Below are 21,007 nucleotides of genomic sequence, written 5' to 3'. Positions count from 1 at the left end.
ACTAATTGTAATAAAGATTCAGGAATTAATGAGTTATGGCTGAAATATCCCTACTAGATCAGGGCTATTACTTACGGTATCTTAATGACCATTAATGCGTGACTCCAGTAAAAAATACTGTTTCTTGCGGTCTAGAGAATAAAAAAGTGCTGTTCTTTATTATTAAGGTACGTTGGTAGGTTATCCTAAACCCCTTAATCCCACAAACCACCATCACAGTAAATGGTGATTTGTAGCAGTGAATGACACTAAATGGCATTATACCTTAATATGAATACCTAAAATACGAGGCGTATTCATAAATTAAGGGCCGTTTGGTCACGCGAAAAAATATGCTCATATGAAACACATTTTTTGGTACTTTAAGTAGCTTTAAATCTATATCACTTCTCTACATAATCGCCGCCCACTTCTAAGCATTTTTCGTACCGCTGTAACACTGTTAAGACGCTGTAGTACTGTAAAAGAAGATGTTACAGTGTAACAGCTTCTTTAACCCCTCTGCATTGAAGCTCGCCACCTAAGAGTTGAACCGATTGAGCAATGAGCACTCTGTTCTTCAGTTTCCTTTGTTTCGAAACGTTGTCCACCGTGCCACTGTTTCAAGTGCAAGAAGAAGAAGTAGTCGCTAGGTGCAAGGTCAGAACTGCTCGGTGGGTGATCTAAGAGTTCCCTACGAAAATCTTGAATTTTCTTATTTGTTTTGACAGAGGTGAGCATTTTCGGTACCCACCTTGCACTCAATTTGCGGTATCAGAGGTTTTCCGTGACAATATTGCGGACAATAGTGCGTCCAAGTTGAGGAAATTGTTCAGCCAGGCCATAAATTGTCGATCGACGATCACATCGCAGTTTTTGTTCCACTTGCGAAACAATTTCATCGGTCTGAATACTGGTCCTGCCACCTCGCTCTTCTTCATGGAAATTTGTTCGTCCAATTTTAAGTTTAAGTCCATTTAAGTTCGTCAAATTTTTTGCAACAGAGACATTTTGGCCTTAACATGACCATCACATTGATAAGGGTTGCATTGTTGAACATGATATATTCTTTTTTTTGTTGGGTTATTTAATATTATTATATTTTTTACTTTATATATGTATTTTTTTTAAACCAATATATATATTTTTTATTGGTTATTATTTTAACCCGTTTTTATTTATTTATTTATTTTTTTTCTTTAAAGAATTTATTATTTTATGTATTTTTTTGATGACTTTGCTACAGCATTAGCAAAGGTATTATATTTGTTTTAATTAAAAATATAACTAAACAAACAAATAACTTTGAATTTTGAATTGAAACCTATGATTAGAAGAAGGTTAAGACACAGAAAAGACTCATAGGAGAGTAATTTGTTGAGGCAGTGTATGTGTTGTTGGAATATGAGGATCATAATTCCAGATGTCTGTAATTAATGTGTTATTAGTGCCCTTCAGCCTGGACTTGACATTTTTGACCAAGTGAGTGATGAAATCATTGATAGTTGGGAGTTTATGCAAAGCTAAAATATCTGACATTCTTACAAGTTTACTAGTTTGAAGCAGTTGACGGATGGATTTATTTTGAGAGATTTCTAATTTATTGCGAATTGTCCTATTTTTGGCGAAAATTTCACATGCGTATAGTACTACCGGTCGGACGATGCTTTTGTATAAACGAATTCTTGAGCTGTGGGAAAGTGGAGAATTAGGGCAGGAGAGACCGGAGATGGCTTGTCGGACGGCTATTGCTTTGCCGGTACAATATTTCAAGTGGGGAATGAACGTTAGCTTGCTGTCGAGAATCACCCCTAGGAATTTGTGCGTGGTTGCTCTTGGTATCGCTTGTTTGTTGAAATCTGGTTCTGTACGTAGATTGGTATGACAGAGGGACTTTATAGCTGGCGGTATTAACGATTGTGGCGGACATTGTCGTTTGCTTTCACGGACAAGCAAACGACTTCTGAAACAAAACAAATGCTGCTATAGCTTCTCAATGAATCAGTAGATGGCGCTGCAGGAGTAAAACTGTGTTCTGAAGCGCCAATATTTAAATAAAAGCAAACGGCTCTTACTTTATGAATATTCCTCGTATATTACTTACGATGCTGTGATAGCCTAAAACCAAAGGAATAACCTGAGAAGAGAGAAAATTCTTAAGAATGCCAATGATTGGTCAACGTGATTTCCTATGGTATTTGCTAGATATTCTGGGAGCTCTACTTCCGAATTCGGTCAATAGTTGGCATCAAACTTGCATGGCCAGCCCTAATTATTTTTCGTTAAAATGTTCGCGGGTGTTCGTCATTGGAAACAAAAACTTTTATGATGATTTTCCGCATTCATTAGTTGTTTTCAGCCTGTCTTAATGAAGTGAAAAGCATCAGTGGGGAAGCTTTGTGGCCGCCGAAACGTTGACGCGGAAAATCACCCTGTAAATTTTGATTTTTAAAACCCTAATTATAACTTATTTCCCCATGAAATTCGCATCGCTCAACCACCAATGCCGCGACTAGCGACTTTGCAACCCAATTTAAACTCACAGAATGGTGACTGACAGCAGGGGCGCAGCTACAAATTAAGCGTAGGGGTCGTTTTAGGTGCAACTAATAATGGGAGATCTGGAGGGTATGTAATACTTGCTAGGGTAAGCGGGAGGTGCGTGGGCCCTCCCCAGAAAAAAAAAATAAGATAAATGGTTCAAAATGGTGAGGGTCATTTTATTAATCGTCTTTCAGAGGGACATTTTATTAATTCTTATACTATTCTGTAAGTAACATTAATCCAATTAAGTAAAATGGATTAAAATTAAAAAATTCTCTGATCTTTTGGGGGGTTTATCCCCCGTATTCCCCCCTCACTGCCTCACTGAGTGACAGCACATTTTCTATGGGACTGGAGAATTCTCCATTGTGTTTTTCGTGCCCCCTCCATTGGCCACAAAGCCGTAAATTTAACCACCACGACGACCTAGCGCTGCCTCTTCAGTTAGCACTGATGAGGTCACACTGCAGGTGAAGAAGGTTTGAGGTTCACCGAGGAGAGGTATCTTCGTTAGTGTGAAGAGGAGTGGGCAAGCCGAAGATAGGCTTCAAGGAGCAACACGGCCGCTTCATTAACCATCCAATGCCCATCCGAAATGACAGCTGATAAATAGCTTATTCTTTTAAATAAGCGGCATCATAGCCTGCGGAGACGTTTTACCCATCTCCTGGTGGCATATTAGGCAGAGGACAATCAACGAGATAAATGCGATTTTTAAGTTAGCCGAGCGTTGAACCCTCTAATGAACTGAAAGCCATAAAAAATATTTTTTGCAATGGTAAAGGTAGTACATGAAATTTAATTTTTTGAAGACAGAGAGACTCCAAGGTATATACGTGTCTCGTCCAGAAGAAAGCAATTCACAAAGAACACAAAATAACAGTCAGTGGCGCAGCGAGGGGGGGGGGGGGCGTTTGGGAGATAACCCCCCTCCCCCCAGAGCTCGGGGAAATTTTTAAGTTTAATCCATTTTACTTAATTGGATTGATATTACTAATAGAATAGTGTAAGCATTAATCAAAATTTGCCTCAGAAAGCCGTAAAACTCACCATTTTGAACAATTTATCCTGAAATTCCGCAATTTACTAATTTCGCACATATCGCTCACCTATCCTGGTGGGTATTCCATACCCCCACGCACCCCGTTATTAATTGCACCTAAACCCCCCCCCCCCAAGCCTTAATTCCTAGCTGCGCCACTGATAACAATATCATTCCAATGAAAGAGAAAAAAAAATTATTCAGGGTTTCGACGACACCCCACGCGACTTCTAGCGTTAAATTTCGCCGCGCGCCCTCTCTTAGTCTTCCTTGCTAAACCTGGCCTTTTTTCGCGTATACTTTATTGAAATTAGTTTAAGAGGTTAGCATAGTTTTTTCTAGTAATTTTTTTCCAAGTGGGGAGACAATCTATTAACAGAATCCCCTCACATCCCAGAACACTGATGCCATGGCCTTTCCAGTCGAAAGAATTGTCTTTGCTTCCTTTGGTGGTGGATAATCATTAGTTTCCACAGCTTTGGCTGTTTTTTTTGTCTCTGGGGAATAGTAATGGACCCAAGTTTCATCTTTGGTCACAAACCGGTGCAAAAAAACTTGTTCGTTTTCCTTAAAACGGGTCAAACATTGTTCTTATATGTCCATTCTCATGCGTTTTTGATCCGGCGTCAAGGGTCGCGGCACTCATCTTGCAGATAATTTTTTTCATTTCTAATTTTTCCGTTAAAATATAAGACACCCTTTTATATGACATCTGGCAAGCAAGAGCAATTTACCCCACTTTCAATTGGCGATCCTCCATTACCATTATGTGTACTTTTGCAATGATTTCTGGAGTAGTGACACTTCTTGGCCGACCTTTGCGCGGACCATCAATTAAGCTCCTCCGACCAAATTTAAATTCTTTTGTCCTCTTGGCAACAGTTGGCTATGAAGGAGCAGAGTCCCACAGTGTATTCTGGAAATCGGCATGAATGTCCTTTGCTTTCATAGGTACGTATTTTTACGAAGTAATTAATCACTGCACGAATCTCGATTTTTTCCATCTTCGCAAACGACTATGCGGGAACAACAAAAAAGATACGTCACCGACACAGTTTTTTTCCACGAGCATTGACGTGGCACGTGGTTACAGCGAACAGTCCTATATATATATCACTTGAAAAGTTCGTTGCACTAGCGCTGACAACTCGTGGTGATTCCGACAACTTTTCAAACCACCCTCGTAAAAATCGCACCCGATCGAGTGAAGTTATGCAGACGAATTCACGGTCTAGTCTCGGCGCGCACTTGGCTCACCTGGGTGAGACCCTCTCGCCCATTGCTCGTGGATCGTGACCTTGTTTCTCAACCCCTCTTTCTTTTCTCCGTCCTCACAGAGTCCTCGCGGGAGATGGAGGAGGCGGTCACGGCCGATTCCTTCGTCGTGACCCTGAAGCACCTGAAGCCGAGGCGGAGGATGAGGGGCAACGTGGAGACACTCTTCGTCGTCGACTTCCCCAACTCGCAGCAGAAGTTCATGCTGCTGCTCGACCGCAGATCCAAGAGATGTGAGTACATACATTTGCGAGAATACTGACTGCAATGCGTGTTATGCCTCTTGACCATCTCATCTATTGATGCTCAAACATTCATTTCGATACCTCCACTGCACAAACGCTCAACTATCGCCCACGAAATCAAGTCCGCTCATCTAGTACTATTAGGGCTACTAGATGAGCGGATTTGATTTGGTAGGCGATTGTTGAGCGTTTTTGCAGTGGACATATCGATTAGTGAGAGTTGTTTCAGGCTTAATCTGGTGGAATCATAACATAGTTTTAGTAATTGAAAGGTGGTATCACTTTTCCACAATTATACAATGCAATTTAATCAACGCAATTATTCAATAATTCAATGTCTCTTGACCGTCTCCTCTATAGATACACGTGCTATATTGAGTCGTTTCAGGTTTAATCTGACGGAATTCTAACATTGTATATGGTCACTGAAATAAATGGTAAACGCACTTTTTCACTATTATTCAATGCGTACGAGACGTGTTCCGGCTAATAGAGCCAACATCTGGTGAAAGATCTAAGTCCGAGACATCATATTTGCAACAATATTCAATACCATACAGTATTATCTCTTGACCATCGCATCTAGTAATTTAAAGATTTGTCTATTTTGTATAGTATAACTTAAAGATTCCCTGGCAACTTAAAGATTTTTGGAGAATCGGTGCTCAAAATTTAACTTGGAAAATTAATTTTAATATACCAGTGAAGATTTTTCGGGTCTTGCCACGGGGAAATGTCCTCCATGTCTCCTCCAAAGTTTCGACTAGCAACTCGCCCATCGTCTTCGAGGATTCAGAAATCTAATCCCGGGACCCGAGAAACTTTCGCTGCCATTATTCGCCGGGAAAGGACGAGACAAATTCCGATGTAAATTTAAAATTTTTTATTTGACTTAAGTACTTAGTTTTATTTTTCAATGTATATAATTAGTTAACTAATACCTCCTGGAAAATAGCCAACGTGTAACAATTTGTATAACATAAATATGTATTATATCTATAGATGATTCGGTGTGAGGGATGTTTTTATCCCCGAGAAAAACTACTTGGTGATAAGGTTGTTTCTATCTCATTACGCGCCTCAACTACTCACTTTCATTGTAATTAACGAAGCGAGCGTATTGATTGAGAAAAGAAAGTAAAATTCATTTCTGATTTCCCTTAAAATTTCAAGAAGATAGCGTTAGTTGTTTGCAAATAATCCTTCACAAAAATAGACCGGTCAGGAGGGAGCTATGGGTCCTCAGTAACGGCTCGTGATGTCAACACTTGTGAAAGATGCGCTACTTTGCACGTTTACTTTTAATCTCTTTTGGGCACGCGTACAAATCGGAGATATCGATTTTCATCCTCTTTTGCTATTATGTTGCTACGGGTCTCACGTACGATTATATCGTATAGATAAATCTAAGTTTCAAGCGTTTACTCCGTTAGCAAAAAAAAGGCCGGTCGAGCAGGAGGTATGCGTTCAACGCCCAGCATAAAAATACTCCATAAAAAATTTATAGGGCCCAACAGACGAACGAGAATGAGCCGAGGACACGAGGTATCGTGGAAATTCTGGAATGATTCCCTCTCTTCATTCCTCTCTCGATCCCGCACGTATGGGGGGATGAGTATGTATTCTTGAGCTGCTCGATAGCAGTGTCAACAACCAAACGGTGAGGGAGACATGCCCACCTTGACTCAGCTGCTTTTACGGCAGCCCAAGCTAACCGTATGCACTCTTCATTCCTATTCATCCTTCTCTCTCTCAGACAACGTAAAATCATACAGAGGATAAAAAAAACAACACTATGCCTCTTAGTCGTGGGAAAAGGCGAGAGCATCACATGTTCCCTGAATAGATGGTGGAGGTAAAAAAAAAACAACACTGAATTGCTGACATTAAATGCGAGATTATAATACAGGATGTTTCAGGAGGAATCTGCAATACTTTAGGAGATGGTAAGGGCACTTGTAAGCATTTTCTCTCAACCAGTATAAAGGCCTGGTTACACGGTATATTAACACGTACAAGTTAATGTACGTTTGCGTGAATGATTTTGGTGGACCGGAACGGAACATGTACGAATGCATGAACCAAATTAGAACAGGTTCTATTTTCTGTGCATGCATTCGCACAAGTTGGGTGGTTACACGGTGCATTTTGGCGTTCATTCTCGCGTTCATACATTTAGACATTATCCCGTACATGTTAATGTACCGTGTAAACAGGCCTTAAGATGTCATATCGGTGCGGAGGGGAACGGTTTGTGTGCTCACTGATCTTCATTTGTTTTCCAAAATGTAACAACAAAAGTAAAAGCACCCGCAACGGTCACGTGACGTTTTTGCATGTGGTGTTGGCAATTTTAGACAACCTATACATTTTGCTAAATCTCTGAAGAATCTCGGTCCGTGTAAGTAAATGAAAAGTGTAGGTAGGTGAAATTTCTGCAAATTTCCGTAGCCCAATGTAAAAATAAGCTACCGTTCTGGTTATGGATAGCGTTAAAATAAGCGAAACGCACCTCAAGTACAATCAACACAAGTTTCAGACCCCTTTCATCATTGCACATTACGTTATTCTGAGTATAACATTATTCAAAAGTGGCCGCTGTTGGACGTTGCCGCTAAATAGAGGCGACCGTTTGGGCAGGTTATAGCGTAGTAATTATTATCATCAATTGGTAAAAAAGATTGATTACAAAAGAATGATGAGGATCAAAACATTAATATCGAAACGGGTGAAATTGTGTAATCGCATTGTTGATACCCGCTCCAATCTCTCGTTTAATTCTTAGAGTAAGGATTGGGGTAGAGGGCGCTTTCAGGCTGCGCAGTAGCAGATTCTGTGGTCAACATGGTTACCACGTGATCGTGGGAAGAAGTGCGGGAATCCTTACTCTTCTTGTGGGAAGAAGTGCGGGAAGTGTGGGATGTAAGTGCGGGATCTTGACTACATGCGCAGTAGCCAAAGCGCACTCTCCCCCATCCTTACTCTGAGGTTTAATTAAGATCAAAGATTAATTGTTTAAGAAAATTATAATTCGCACATTTTCGTCCACCCTTAATTATTTATTGCCCTTAAAATTTCAGAGCAATAAATAAAATGTCCAAAAGGGTGGATACCCAAGAAAAACCGTTTCCATGGTAACTCCAAAGTGCATCCTAAAAACTTTTTATGGACGAAAAATGCTTCAAATTACCTCCCCTACTACCTCCTGAAGTATTGCAGATTCCTCCGGAAACACTATATTTACTTATAATGTGAGAGAAAATTGTAAGCTACGCGATTTTACGTGTATTTCAACGTATCGCTATTGTGGCGGTCTTTCCCTAAATGGTAAGCATAACAATTTCTCGGCTTCACTCGTGTAGGGGGTATCATCATTCCAGAGTTTACTAAGTTTTGTAGGTACCTGATGATGACGCCGCTGCGTCGAAACTAGCAGTACCACATAAATAAATTGGTGGATTTATACATAGTTTGTTTGCTTTTATTTATAAGTTTTCTTTGCCGTAAGCAGTGATTTTCAATGTCCAATAGTAACTACGATGCCTTCAATTAATTGATCAATCTTGAACGACCAGTCGAAATGGCTGACGAAAGCGAGGAGTAGGTAACGGTTTCTTTCAGCGCCAAACTCTGGAGGACTTTGAACGAAGATTAGGGATTTAACTTTCCCTTCCAAAATTACCAAATCATAAGGGCACACATCGAAGACCACACCGATACCCCTCGGCAGCTATAATTCTCCTAGCGGTAATTTCCCATTTAAGACCACAAAGCAGGCTGATCATTACATGCCTAAGACTCCCACACGACTTCCTTCGTATTTGAAATGCTTTAGATCCACGAACGGACATTAGAAAGTGGGACTATTCGTTCGCTATACCCTGAAGGGGCCACCCAGGTAAGCACATTCGGCCAGTGGCATTTCTGATGAAATTGAGGCATAATCACTGCCTAAGAACAGTTTTCCAAAGCCTGTCTGTTTTCCGCAAGCCTGTCTCCGGGCAAATGAAACTTTTAATCGCCGGTAAAATATTTTTTGCTCTTTCTAACCATTAATTCCAAGACATGAGGCCAACGAGGGTTCTTTCCACATGTTTTGTTTATAATAATTATGAAAAAGGCAAAATGTGACGATATCCCGTTTTGACGAAATAATGAATTTTTATTTCACGCACAATAATACTTACGTATGATGTTTGAATGCTTAAGTCGTAAAATGGAACGGCTCGACCACATATCACTTGAAACAACCAGTTTCATGCACATGGAGACAAATGAAGAAAAATAGGCGAAAATATGACACCTAAAGAACATAAAGAAGGCAAATAAAAATGACAAAATTTATTATAATATTAGTAGTACATTGAACCGATTCAGGGGTGAAATGGTGGAAGTTCAACGTATTAAAATGAAATGTAATTGTTGTTGAAATGACACATTGCAATATTTCCACTTATAGATGGTGTAAAATAAATCTATAAGTGGAAATATTGCAATGTGTCATTTCAACAATATTACGAACTTCCACCACATCGTGCCTAACATCATACAAGAAATGTAATTGCTTTATCCCACAAATATTATAATTATTGCAATCATTATTCAACCATTATGTTGTTTCGATGTTTTAATTAGTGTGGAAAAGTGAAATCACCTTTTATTTGAATACTGCGATAGGATAATATTGGAGTCAAAATAACACAGTGGTAAGAATGTAAATCACGGAAGATAATGGAAGCGGATCTCGATTTCCTAAATTTCACTCTGCATAGTTCAAGTGGAGCAAAGATTATTTCCCTCTGTAAAACGTCCAAAGGCGGCACTTCACTTCCACGTCTATACTCGGTGGTAATCATTTAGTGCATTCCTAAGTCCCTCGAGTACGGCGACCTTTTGGCGCCACGGAAGAAATTAGCGAGCAGGTGAAAATTTCAGAGGAGCACAGCGAGAATAAACAGCTCTAAACCTCATCGCTTTCACCGTCGTAATAGGGAGACACACAATCGTGTAATATATGAACATGGATCTCGCGAGGTACTGGCGTTGTGTATTTAGTTTTCATTCTCGGGTTTAAAAAACGTTGCGATTTAAATATGATCCAGATCCCAAATATTTTAGGATATTTTTGAAAACATCTTCCTCAAGTCAATTTTATCTACACTTAGGACCGGTTAGTACATATCTACTTCTGTCTACCTTTCCAACTGCGGGAATAGCGAATAAATGTATCATCATCATCACTGGTCAACAATCCTAGGATTGGTTTGACGCAGCTCTCCACTCAGTTCTCCTATCAGCTAATCTTTTCACTCCTACGTATTTCTTCTCTTTCACATCTCTCTTTACTTGTTCCATATATTTTGTTCGAGGTCTTCCTTTTCCATTCTTGCCTTCCACCTGTCCTTCGACGATTGTCTTCATCAGGCCATCATGTCTCAAAATAAATGTATATATCTACAAATTTGTTGAGCCATAAGTGACTTGCACATCTTATCCAAAAATCTATCTGTCAAAGTTGGGTTCACTGTGTTCCTTTTCAAGGTTGATGTCACGGAAATATTAAACTGCATAATTCCAACAAAACTAATGAGATTACTGTTCTAGCAGATAAATTCTTCGCATGATAACAACAACTATTCGATACTTCAAATACATCTATATCCTACCTCGCAAGCCGCCTAAAAAGGCGTGTAGCAGGGGATGTTAGAGCACCAGTAGTCAACATGTATATAAATAAGATGTCCGAGCAAGATTGCGACTTGCATTTCTTTAAGTCCTTAAGAACTATGAGGCAAAATATCTCTCTTAATTTATCGCTTCTGTCGGACCTGGAAATACTTGATAAGATATAAAATTGGGAACGTAATAAATGGCATGCATCGGGTTGTATGACACAAGGATGGGTAAGAAGGAAACAATAGTGTGTAATTAATTAAACCTGGAAATACTAGCATTAGAAACTGGAAACTTGAGACTCTGAAAAGAAGTCACACATTGTCAGCGCCAAAGGCGCGTATACTTTGCTGTACCAGTGATATCAAAACTCACCTCAAACAGCCAGTTCACAATGTGGTTGCGCAGTTTTATGAGAAAATTTTGCATGATCTCCGACATTTTGCGATCGTAAGCGATCTTTATTAACTCCACCATTAAAGCAGCATATTTTATAACAAATCATTTATACCTCGCACAAAAAGAACAACTAAAATAGCATATACTTATGCTCTGCCACATAGTCAAACTGTTGCGAGCTGAGAGCCAGTCTTCGAGGACCGCCATATCGAGTTGAGGTCATCTTCTGTCGTCAAAGGACAGGTGAGAGGAATTTTTACAGTCTGCCAAGGCCCAATAGAGAGCGACATATGTACATTAGCCATAGGAAAGTAATCAATTGGGCCAAGGTTTGGGGGGCAAGAATGCAATGATATCAACACGATCCCTCAACAGAAATGCTGAGAGTGACAGGCATATCGCATCACGTGAAAGGTGCGAGATGAAATATTTGCATTCGTTCCACTCTCAAATGCCAAATGCTGATTAAAGGGGACTGAATATTTTCTCTAGAGCAGTGGAAATTTTAGCGCATTCCAAAGGCATGCGCTGAAGTCATTTAGTCTTGATGAGATACCTAAAAAAGCACTGTGATCAAAATCTCAAAACCCTGTTTACACGGTCTCATCATAGTATCGGAAAAAAGGAAACGAATTTGTTTCAGTTGCAATTTAGTCTAACTCCCCAGCCAAAGCAAAGATGTCACATATTTTTAATTTTCCCCATCACCATTCATCTTATTTCATTTCTGCTAATTTTTCAGCATTGGATGTAAAAGAGATATTTGTGCAATGATGATAACATTTAAAAAACTTTTACAAAACAAAGTTTTCTTCATTAACTAAAAAGGAAAAAATGTTGACCTGCGAGTCTGGCAAGAGTCGCGGCGAACGTTCATTTGCAAAAATTCTTGAGTGAATTCATTGCAGATTTAATAATTGCAGCTTCTTCATTGGATTCGAGCCGATTTTGTGGCTAATAACCATACATAATTTTTATTTCTGAATATTACTCAAGATACTGTTCCAATCATGGCAAAAGTGCAAGAAAATTGTATTAACCTCCAGTTTTAAGCTATCCTGATAATTTAAGCACTCTAGATAATCGGAATTTGGACAAAAAATCGATTGCAAAAACAGAGCAGTTATGCATTAAAAGAAGCCATTATGCCATTGGCGTACTTATACCCATTTAGCACTTAAACCCTTTTCTTATATCAACATAAAGTAAAGATTGATTACGTACGTTGCCACATGACATCACAGCAAAATTTTAAAAACAATATAATTGATTATAACCCTATACTTAGATCAGAAAAATGCATTAGCAGAAATCCAGAGCGATGTAACATTGACTTCCATAAACTTCCAGGGATATAAACCAACTTTGTAATACTAAAAATAGAGAAAAACGATAGAAAAAGGAAAATTACGTTACTAGGTCAAATTTTAATCTGAATTCATCTTGAGAACCGACAGATATAACGCGTGACATATGGTGTGGGTACACGTCATCGGATCGAAGCGGAGTCTCCATTGTTGAGGACGACTTCCAGAATTACTTGCCTCGTCAAAAAGCCATTTCGGTTGTCAAAACAATATATGCACGTATACAGACATCAAAGCACACGGGGCCCCGTTAATCTTTGGCGCGGCCCAAGCATGCACTCACGATATGGATAAGACAATTGAGCCGTGAAAACGTATAGAGCACAACACGTTCTCCTTTCATTGGACTCAAGTGATTTATGCGAACGTAAACTGCAACAAGGGGGAGAGGGCAATAAAGATGTCGGAGGAGTGATATTTTTAAAAATATAAAGAATGGCTATTCTCGTCTCGCGTGCGAATAATAAAACGTCACTGGGTTAGACGCGTGGCCATGTATTTTTTCGCAAAGAAAAAGAGCGCGAAACGTGTATATATTTGGGCATTCTCCACTCCAGATATAAAGGGTTGGGTTAATTTCTCCTTCATAGCGTATTAGCTATATGACGGTTTCGGAGGAAGGTTCATGAGACACTTGATGTAACTGGGTCAGTGCAAGTGAGAAAAATCGCCACTCTGCCCTTGTGTTTTTTTCGGTAACGCATCGGGGTTGAAGGAGAGTATAATGACCGAGTGGGTACAGAGCTAGGCAACTGACCGAAAGGGTCGCAGGTTCGTATCCCTTTGATGTGAAGCTCTTGGGTATCCCCCAAAAACATCCTCGCCAAACGAAGAGAGCTAGAGACATCCTTTGTACCTGCTTCTCAGTCTGGGAATAGATGCACTTTGAACTCGCCTCATCTAGGTCCTCAGTAATCCATATCTGCCTTGAAGTTAAACTTAGATCATCTACACGAACAGATATGGTCCTTCAAACGTAATACCATTACTACAGCTCGTTCAAACATCAATCAGACCACTACAGTAACGATGTTTATATTTGATAGATATAGATAGATGTGACAAATCAATTTCACGACAATTGACTTATGATGGTGACGACAGTTTTCCCTTAGTATTTCCTCAGAGTAGATCTTTCATATTTCAAGTAGAGGTAAATTTTTAAAATGGGTCTATTTCATAAAACCTATAAATTTCTGGATGATAGCGTAGACAAACAAGGAACAAGTTAGCTCCAATGACAAAACAAGATAGGTTGATGGAAATTAAAAGAACAAAACTTTGTTAGGTTCACTTATATATCTAAATAAGCACGATCAGGGTTTCATAATAAATTCACATCTCCAAAATCCAGATCATCCATGTATATGTAAATATACAAGCGAACGTTACAAAATTTTATTCTTTTATTTTTCACATCGGAAAGGTTTCACATTTGTAAGAACGTTTCACAAAGGTCGTCAGTTATAAGATAGGTTGAGTTGGAGTGATGTGTCTTTGTAGAGTCATACCGAGTTCAATATTGATTATTTACTATGGAGAAGGATGAATGACGTTAAATACGATCAATGGAGTAATGGCGTTCGTCCAGCGCGATGGGGCATTTATAGCGTCGGCTAACCGGTGAATAGCATAGCAAACTAGGGCGGGAGTGGCGAAGGAGGACAGGTAAGCCACACTATTAGACAAATGGAACGTGGCCACAGAATGAAAGAGAAACCATTAAGAGATGAACTAAATGTTCTCTATGCCAAAGCGTTCAGTTCAATTTTGGTTGCCGAGAGCATTGCCCTTGCCTATTCTACTGTCATTTTGGGGATTTTTCTGACTAGAATTTAAGTATTCAATTTGCAAAAAGCGGTATCGTTCAATCCCGAAAATTGGAGATGATAAAATGTTAAATTAGGCACTAAGTGTCAAGTTGTAGTATTGATAAGTTTGCGCTTTCCAGCACCTAAGCTGTAATTTGTGCAGTATGGCTTGAGGAAATCAACAAAGATTCCAAATTTCCTTCTAGATCAAAAATGACCGCAATATTTAATTATACTCTGAAGACTCGTCATAACTGTTATATCTCTTTCTAAAGTCAAAATATCTCGATAGTCAATATTTTGAAGAAATAGCGCCGGAGCGTTGTCAAGCTCTTTAGCATTTTTAACAGAGGGTATAGAGGATTCAGCATCAAATTTGAAAGGTAATATTAAACGTTCATTTTATCTGCAATATTAAACGTTCTTCGTTATAAAAACATTTCAGTAGGTCTCCAATCTGTATTTATTCATTCTAGGCCCATACTTTTAACGCATGCTAGATTTGTATTATTTATTCCACACTATATTCCATCTTCACCAGCATGGCTGAAGGCTACAGAATCACACCAGCAGAAAAAAAGTGTAGTGAAAATTCAATGATCAGAAAGTTGGTAGGCGCCCGTTGGTTCATACGAAGTAAGGATTGACGTAAAAACCCCCAAATAAGTCCAATACTTACGGAAATGAAAGCAAATTTACTGTTTTCAAAAAATCTATCCTGGCTACTGACAATCTATTATTAGACACCCTTTGGGAACAAGAACCGTTTGCAAACGTAACCTATCGAATACGCCCTTTTAACCAACTGTATCCACTCTCATTAATTTACCCATTAGCCATACTATGACTTAATGGTGAATATTGAAACTGAAATGGCCTTTACAGAAATGAACCGGAGACAGCCTTTGGCTGGGACTAGTGAAAGATTAAAAAAAAATATATTCCGGCACGGCGTGGGTTAAACAAGGTAACTTGCGACAGATATATAGAATTTACTTAGGATGGCGAAATAATGATATCATTGAAAGCACTCATTTCTCACAAAATAGGCGGCGCAATTTTTCCAACTAACGCAAATAAAAAATTTTTGGAATTTAAAGATAATAATATAGAAGATATCCATGTGTCACCAGCGAAGAATACGGCATTTCAAAATTACCGGGTAAGATTTCGCTTCATTGTTACGAATAAACATAAACAGAATATACAGGACCATTGGATAAAAACATGAGGAGTTGTAAAAGAAAACGAGACTGATATTCCGGCGAAGCTTGGCGCTACATTTCTTCTCTATTAGTTTTTCCTTACCATGAGGTATTTTACGACCGATTGCTAACTTAGGTCGTCCCATTATTTGAGAGTAATTCTTCCGTTTTCAAAATAAAATTGTTTTTTTTTCAGAAAATTAAATAAATTAAAACAAATAATTAAATTATTTAATAATTTTTTTTAATAAAATTTAAAAAAAATTAAAATAAAAAACTTCAGTTTTTCCAATGTATTCTAAATTGATTACCGCACCTAACGTCTCCTTTCCGCATCACACCTTATCATGAATGAAATAACATTCACGATTGAGACACTTTGAAGGTTCGAGTCGAGAGACAGGCAGGCAAGGAGCGATAATGACTCCATTCAAGGTCGTCTCGGAGAAATACGCTTTCAAGCTGCGGGAGAACCTGCAAATTAATCGCGGCATTAGCGACCGTTTCAGGTATGAGGGCGACCTTAAACGGACTTCATTCACGCAAACGAATGAAGTCAGTGAACAGGTCAGAGTCAATTTGAGTGCAAATGGAGATTTTTCTCGTTCGAAAGATAAATTTAAATAACGCCTTAGACCTCCACTCAGGTGACGTAATTTTTTATTGGAGTTGACACACATTAGAAAAAAAATCGAATTGAATTAAATTTAAAATTAAACAGAAGTAATCCATGGGAAGATTGAATAATCAAACTAGAAAAAAATATTTTAACCTCCTCATCCTCAACTTTTATTCCGAATTTTCATAACTCCACGTATGGAGAATAGAAATCATGGTTTGTTTATTAGCTACGATTAGCAAGAGGAATGGCTCAACTTTGAAATCAGTAAATGAGGTATAATAAGAGGAATACTATGAAAATTCTGGGAGGTTTCTACCCACTATCAAGCTATTGTTCACCTATGATCAGTGAATCAGGTAATTAAATAACCCCCTAGGATGTTCATGTTTAGCAAAAGCGATTTCTATTAGCGTTAGAGGTGCAAACTGGACTTTTCTTTCAAGGGCTAAGATGTTCCAACATTTCACACAAAGAAATGCACTAAAAAAGCAGTAAAAAAGAATTTGATTCTATATTCAAATACGGAAGATGTGAATTCTTAACATGAAAAAGTGTAAACAAATAAAATATACGATAATAAATTCGTCGTTTTACCGGGGCTGTATTGCCTAAAAGTTTTGTATAGAATTCGCTGTCATATTTCGGGTGATGAAAATTGCGTAGCAAAAAATATTTTTTCAAATTAAATAAAACGAGGACTATCACTATACTATAAAGCCCACTTCCGACCATTAACTGACTGAGTCATACAAATATTTGGGGTGAGCGAGACGAGATATGACAACCATTCATAGAATCAAACCTATAAACCGCTATAAAATCGTCTGAGACCGTAGGGAATTTTGTCGAATTACTAAATTTTCTATCTACTACAATGTTCTCAACTGCCTCTATGCATCTAATTTTTGGGGGAATTTATGGGTTAAAAAGTCGATGGTAATGAGGAAAATTGATCATCACGAAGAAGTTTGATAATGTCACCAGAGTTAGCATGGAAGCTATTTGTCCACACCTTGTAACAGTCAGAAAGCCTCTTAGCCAAGAATTGTTTGGTATTCCTGTGATTCAATTTCAGTAGGTCAGATATCACCGAAAAAATACTATCCTTAAGGAACTGCAGGCTCATATTGCTAGAACTGGCAGAGTAACCAGAAAAGGCCCTTTCGAGCGAAAGTGATTATTTAACGTAGAATTTAGTACCTACCTATCCTATTTAACCCCACTGGACAGCGGAAATGGAACCTTTTTCGCTGCTCAAAGTTTCAATTGGACGCTACCAACCATGAGGCCTTTCACGCCAATGTCTTGGAGTGTAAAGTGTACTCCTTGATTGCTAATAGCAACTCCCAAAAATAAGAGCAGCAAGCAATGGGGACCGTCTGAACTTAGACTGAGACAGAGATGAATAAGTGTTGGCCGCGAGGCTTAAAACTGTCGCTGGCCTAAATATTTCGGACCGCGGTCCCAATTTGCATCGACGACATCTTCGCCTCCCGCGCGCAAGATTTGTTGTCTACCGCCCCTCTCCATAACAAACTCCTCCCTATTTCCCCCACCCCCAATTCACGACCGCGGAGGCTTGAGCGTGCGTCACAATGCATCCCTATCACATAGGACGTGGAGTTAACATTCGCCTCATATAGTCACCGTACGCATATGGGGTTATTATGATTGATGGACCCTTTTTCATACCTTTGTATTTATTAAAGTACAAATCCAAAATGAACCAGCTTTATACCAATGAAAATGGGAGGTTTAAAAGTTTTTGAAAATAACATTCGATTTCAATTTAATAAATTTAATAATAGAAATATTTAATTAGTTTTAATTGCTATTAAATAACAAAAAAATAATTACTTATTAAATAATAACTCCCTCTCTTTGGTATGCCGACTTAATCTCTTAACAATACTTCAATATCCGAAGTATACTTCCTATCCGTAGAATTGTTCGGACAAAAATCTAATCCTTAGCATCTTCACCAGAATAATGCGTTAAATGGTCAAGGCGATTGATCCATTATCTTGGCAATAGTTTTTTAGGCCAATATTGGCTATGTTCCATGCTTCAAATGACGATTTTTAAGAATTAATTCTCAAAAAAACTTGATAAATTTGATAAACTTGATAAACCGCAGTTACCGAGCCTCAGCGTCCCGCGTCGCGTAGCTCAGATTTGAGGCGCGATCGAAAAATCGCTCTCATTTCCTTGGTCGCAAACTTTTGTCCAAGATTTCTTCGTAGTAGTCTAAATGAATCTCTTCTTCACACTGTGATGTCAATTTCCCGAGTTTAATATTTCGTAAACGAAAGATAATGTCTACTTTATTTAAAATTCCACGCGAAAAATGGGTACGCCATTTTGTGTTGTATAACCATGCAGATGTGAACCAAAATCTTCAAAAGTCATGGAAAGTTAAGCCAAAATCTGGTCAAAGAAATATTGTGCCTTTAATTCCATAATAATCGTACCACCGAAACACCACCTGCTTAAGATCAAATATTTTCGGAGAAAAACGAGATCGTGCGCGTTTTCGAAAAATTGGTCATGTTTGAGCTACTGTATTTCAGATTTCATTTTGTGTAAAATGGCATACAAATCCATAATTGGCAATCATTTATGAATATTTACGCTAGGTTGTAAGTCTCTATCTCGGTCTGAAATCGGAAAGTCATTGTCGGTCAGAATGTTATAGAGCTGGAAAAAATGGCCAAAAATAGACATGCCAAGATGGAAATAAATACAACTTGCTAATTTCACTTCATAGACTTTAATTATAATACGACCTGAGTTTCAATACTTGGGATTATTTTCAATTTAAGGCAGAATTGAGGATAAAACGAAGTATCTAAGCAGGGTTGTGCTATAATTAAAATTCATTGAGTAAAATTCGTTCATTTTATTTATGGTTAATTTTTACGTAAGTAAATTTGCTCTAATTTATATTATTTTCGGTTTTAATTCTAATCACCATAGTAACATAAAAATAACGACGCACTTTATGATGAACTGGATTGGCAAAAACATATTCTCACCAATTTATATATTTAGAGAGGGAATTGAGCACGTATTTTCCATATCAACTTGGAGTTCCGTCCCATCTCGATTCAACCGTAATAGTGAACGTCCGAAATTATTCTCCTATCTAAGGTCAAGCGTCGAAAAAAAACTTAACCCACTCTTTGAAAGTATCACTGAATAACAGCAGTCATATTCGATTCAAATTGTGGGCAGTTAAAAACGTCACGTAATCCCATTCAGTGGATGATCCGGAAGGGTGGTGTACAAGGGGACAATAGCCCACCCCTGGATGTCAAATGATATATTAATTCTTCTCCCAATAATATGGCCGATAAGTACATACATAAGCAGATAGTACCCCTGCCGCTCTGAAAATTGGTCGTGGTAGTTAATTTTGGCAGTAATTCAATTGATGAGAGGGTTCAATCTAAAAAAAATAATGCTGATTGATGAAATCACCGAGCTAAGTGAACAGAGGAAAATGATTTCAGGCCCTTGGAACTCAACCAATCCGGTGCATGTGAATTCCGGCCCACCATGCGCCCAGGTCAAGTGAAATTATATCTCATTACCGTAATGGACCACCATGTTATGGGAACGTAATATTCATGCAAATGTAAATGAAAGACATCGAAATAAAGCCTTATGGGCTAGGGATAACAACGCACGTGCTTATTAAAGCTCTCTGATGACCAAATGGAAGATTTTGGTAGCATAAATGGATTCTTTACCTTTCAAATGCTAAAAAGACATTCAAATTTAGACATAAATGGCCATAAAAAATCCTAAAAGTGAGAGTGCTCTTAGATCACAAAAACAAACGTCATTTCTATACATTTATTGTTATCATTTCAATGAGAGATGAAATTCATAATTTAATTCGAAACACGACCACCAGCATATGCATATACATAGTTCCATTGCACTATGAACATTTTCATTTTTATTAATAGATACCATATATTCAGATGGCATAATAAACTGTAAGAAAGCAAAATATGACGCAGTATAATAGAAAAAAACTATTTATACATATGAAACATTTTTTCATTGAAACTCCTTTATTTCTCCGTGATAGAATTCAAAACACAAACGGTAATTTCCACAATATAATATACAACTCCGCTACCTAGCATGGATTCGACATTCGTGTATCATCCTCAACGTAGTACCTAAGAGCATAGAGTAAGTATATTACTTAGATATACTTACTCTATGCTAAGAGTGTCGAAAACATGGTAAACAGTGGATTTGTATAATTAAGTGTGAATATTACTATTTGTGTTTAAGATTTTATCATGGATATATCGTTTTTCCACCACGTGAAGTCTGAAATTATTCTATGCGTCCTTTGTGTTTGATCAAAATCCAATAATCTTTCGCATTTTGACGTATAAGCTACGACATTCAAACTACATTAATGTGACCGAGCTGTATTTTGGTGATTCAGACGCAACGCTTTGAAGAAAGCAAAAGTTTTTATGAATCACCAACGTATTTGAAACAGCAAGACAAATTGGAATCATTTTAAATATTAAATTTTTAAATAAATAAATAAACTTTATTGGCTCTAGGAATCCTTTCCTTTGGAGCCTAAATTAATACATAATCATAAACACTCAGGCTGAGAAGGTTAACATAAAAAAAAGAAGAAATCATGAAACACTTACCCAACCAACTCAAACAACCACCTGTATACAGATTTCCAAAGACATGAAACAAAATCAAAAACCATACAAACCCAAAAATTGCAAGTTGCAGACGCTTATATAATTTAGGTATCATAAAAATAAAAAGAAAACAAAGACTTTTTGAAATTATTGA

At 38.1% G+C, this 21,007-nt stretch overlaps 1 protein-coding gene across 2 annotated transcripts in view; it reads left to right on the top strand.

Annotated features, from left to right (window-relative positions):
• The window catches only part of LOC124165232 (cartilage oligomeric matrix protein), a 248,320-nt gene that overhangs the window by 88,115 nt on the left and 139,198 nt on the right, over nt 1-21,007 (top strand). For both annotated transcript variants that reach the window (XM_046542537.1, XM_046542536.1), the window contains exon 2: nt 4,903-5,073. In XM_046542537.1, coding sequence (XP_046398493.1) covers nt 4,903-5,073 — 171 coding nt within the window. The remainder of the gene's footprint in view (nt 1-4,902; nt 5,074-21,007) is intronic.

Source organism: Ischnura elegans, chromosome 9 (assembly GCF_921293095.1).
Source record: "Ischnura elegans chromosome 9, ioIscEleg1.1, whole genome shotgun sequence".
In the NCBI taxonomy this organism is placed as follows: Eukaryota; Metazoa; Arthropoda; class Insecta; order Odonata; family Coenagrionidae; genus Ischnura; species Ischnura elegans.
Note: the sequence above shows the minus strand (reverse complement) of the source record. Positions and strands in the feature narration are given on the sequence as shown.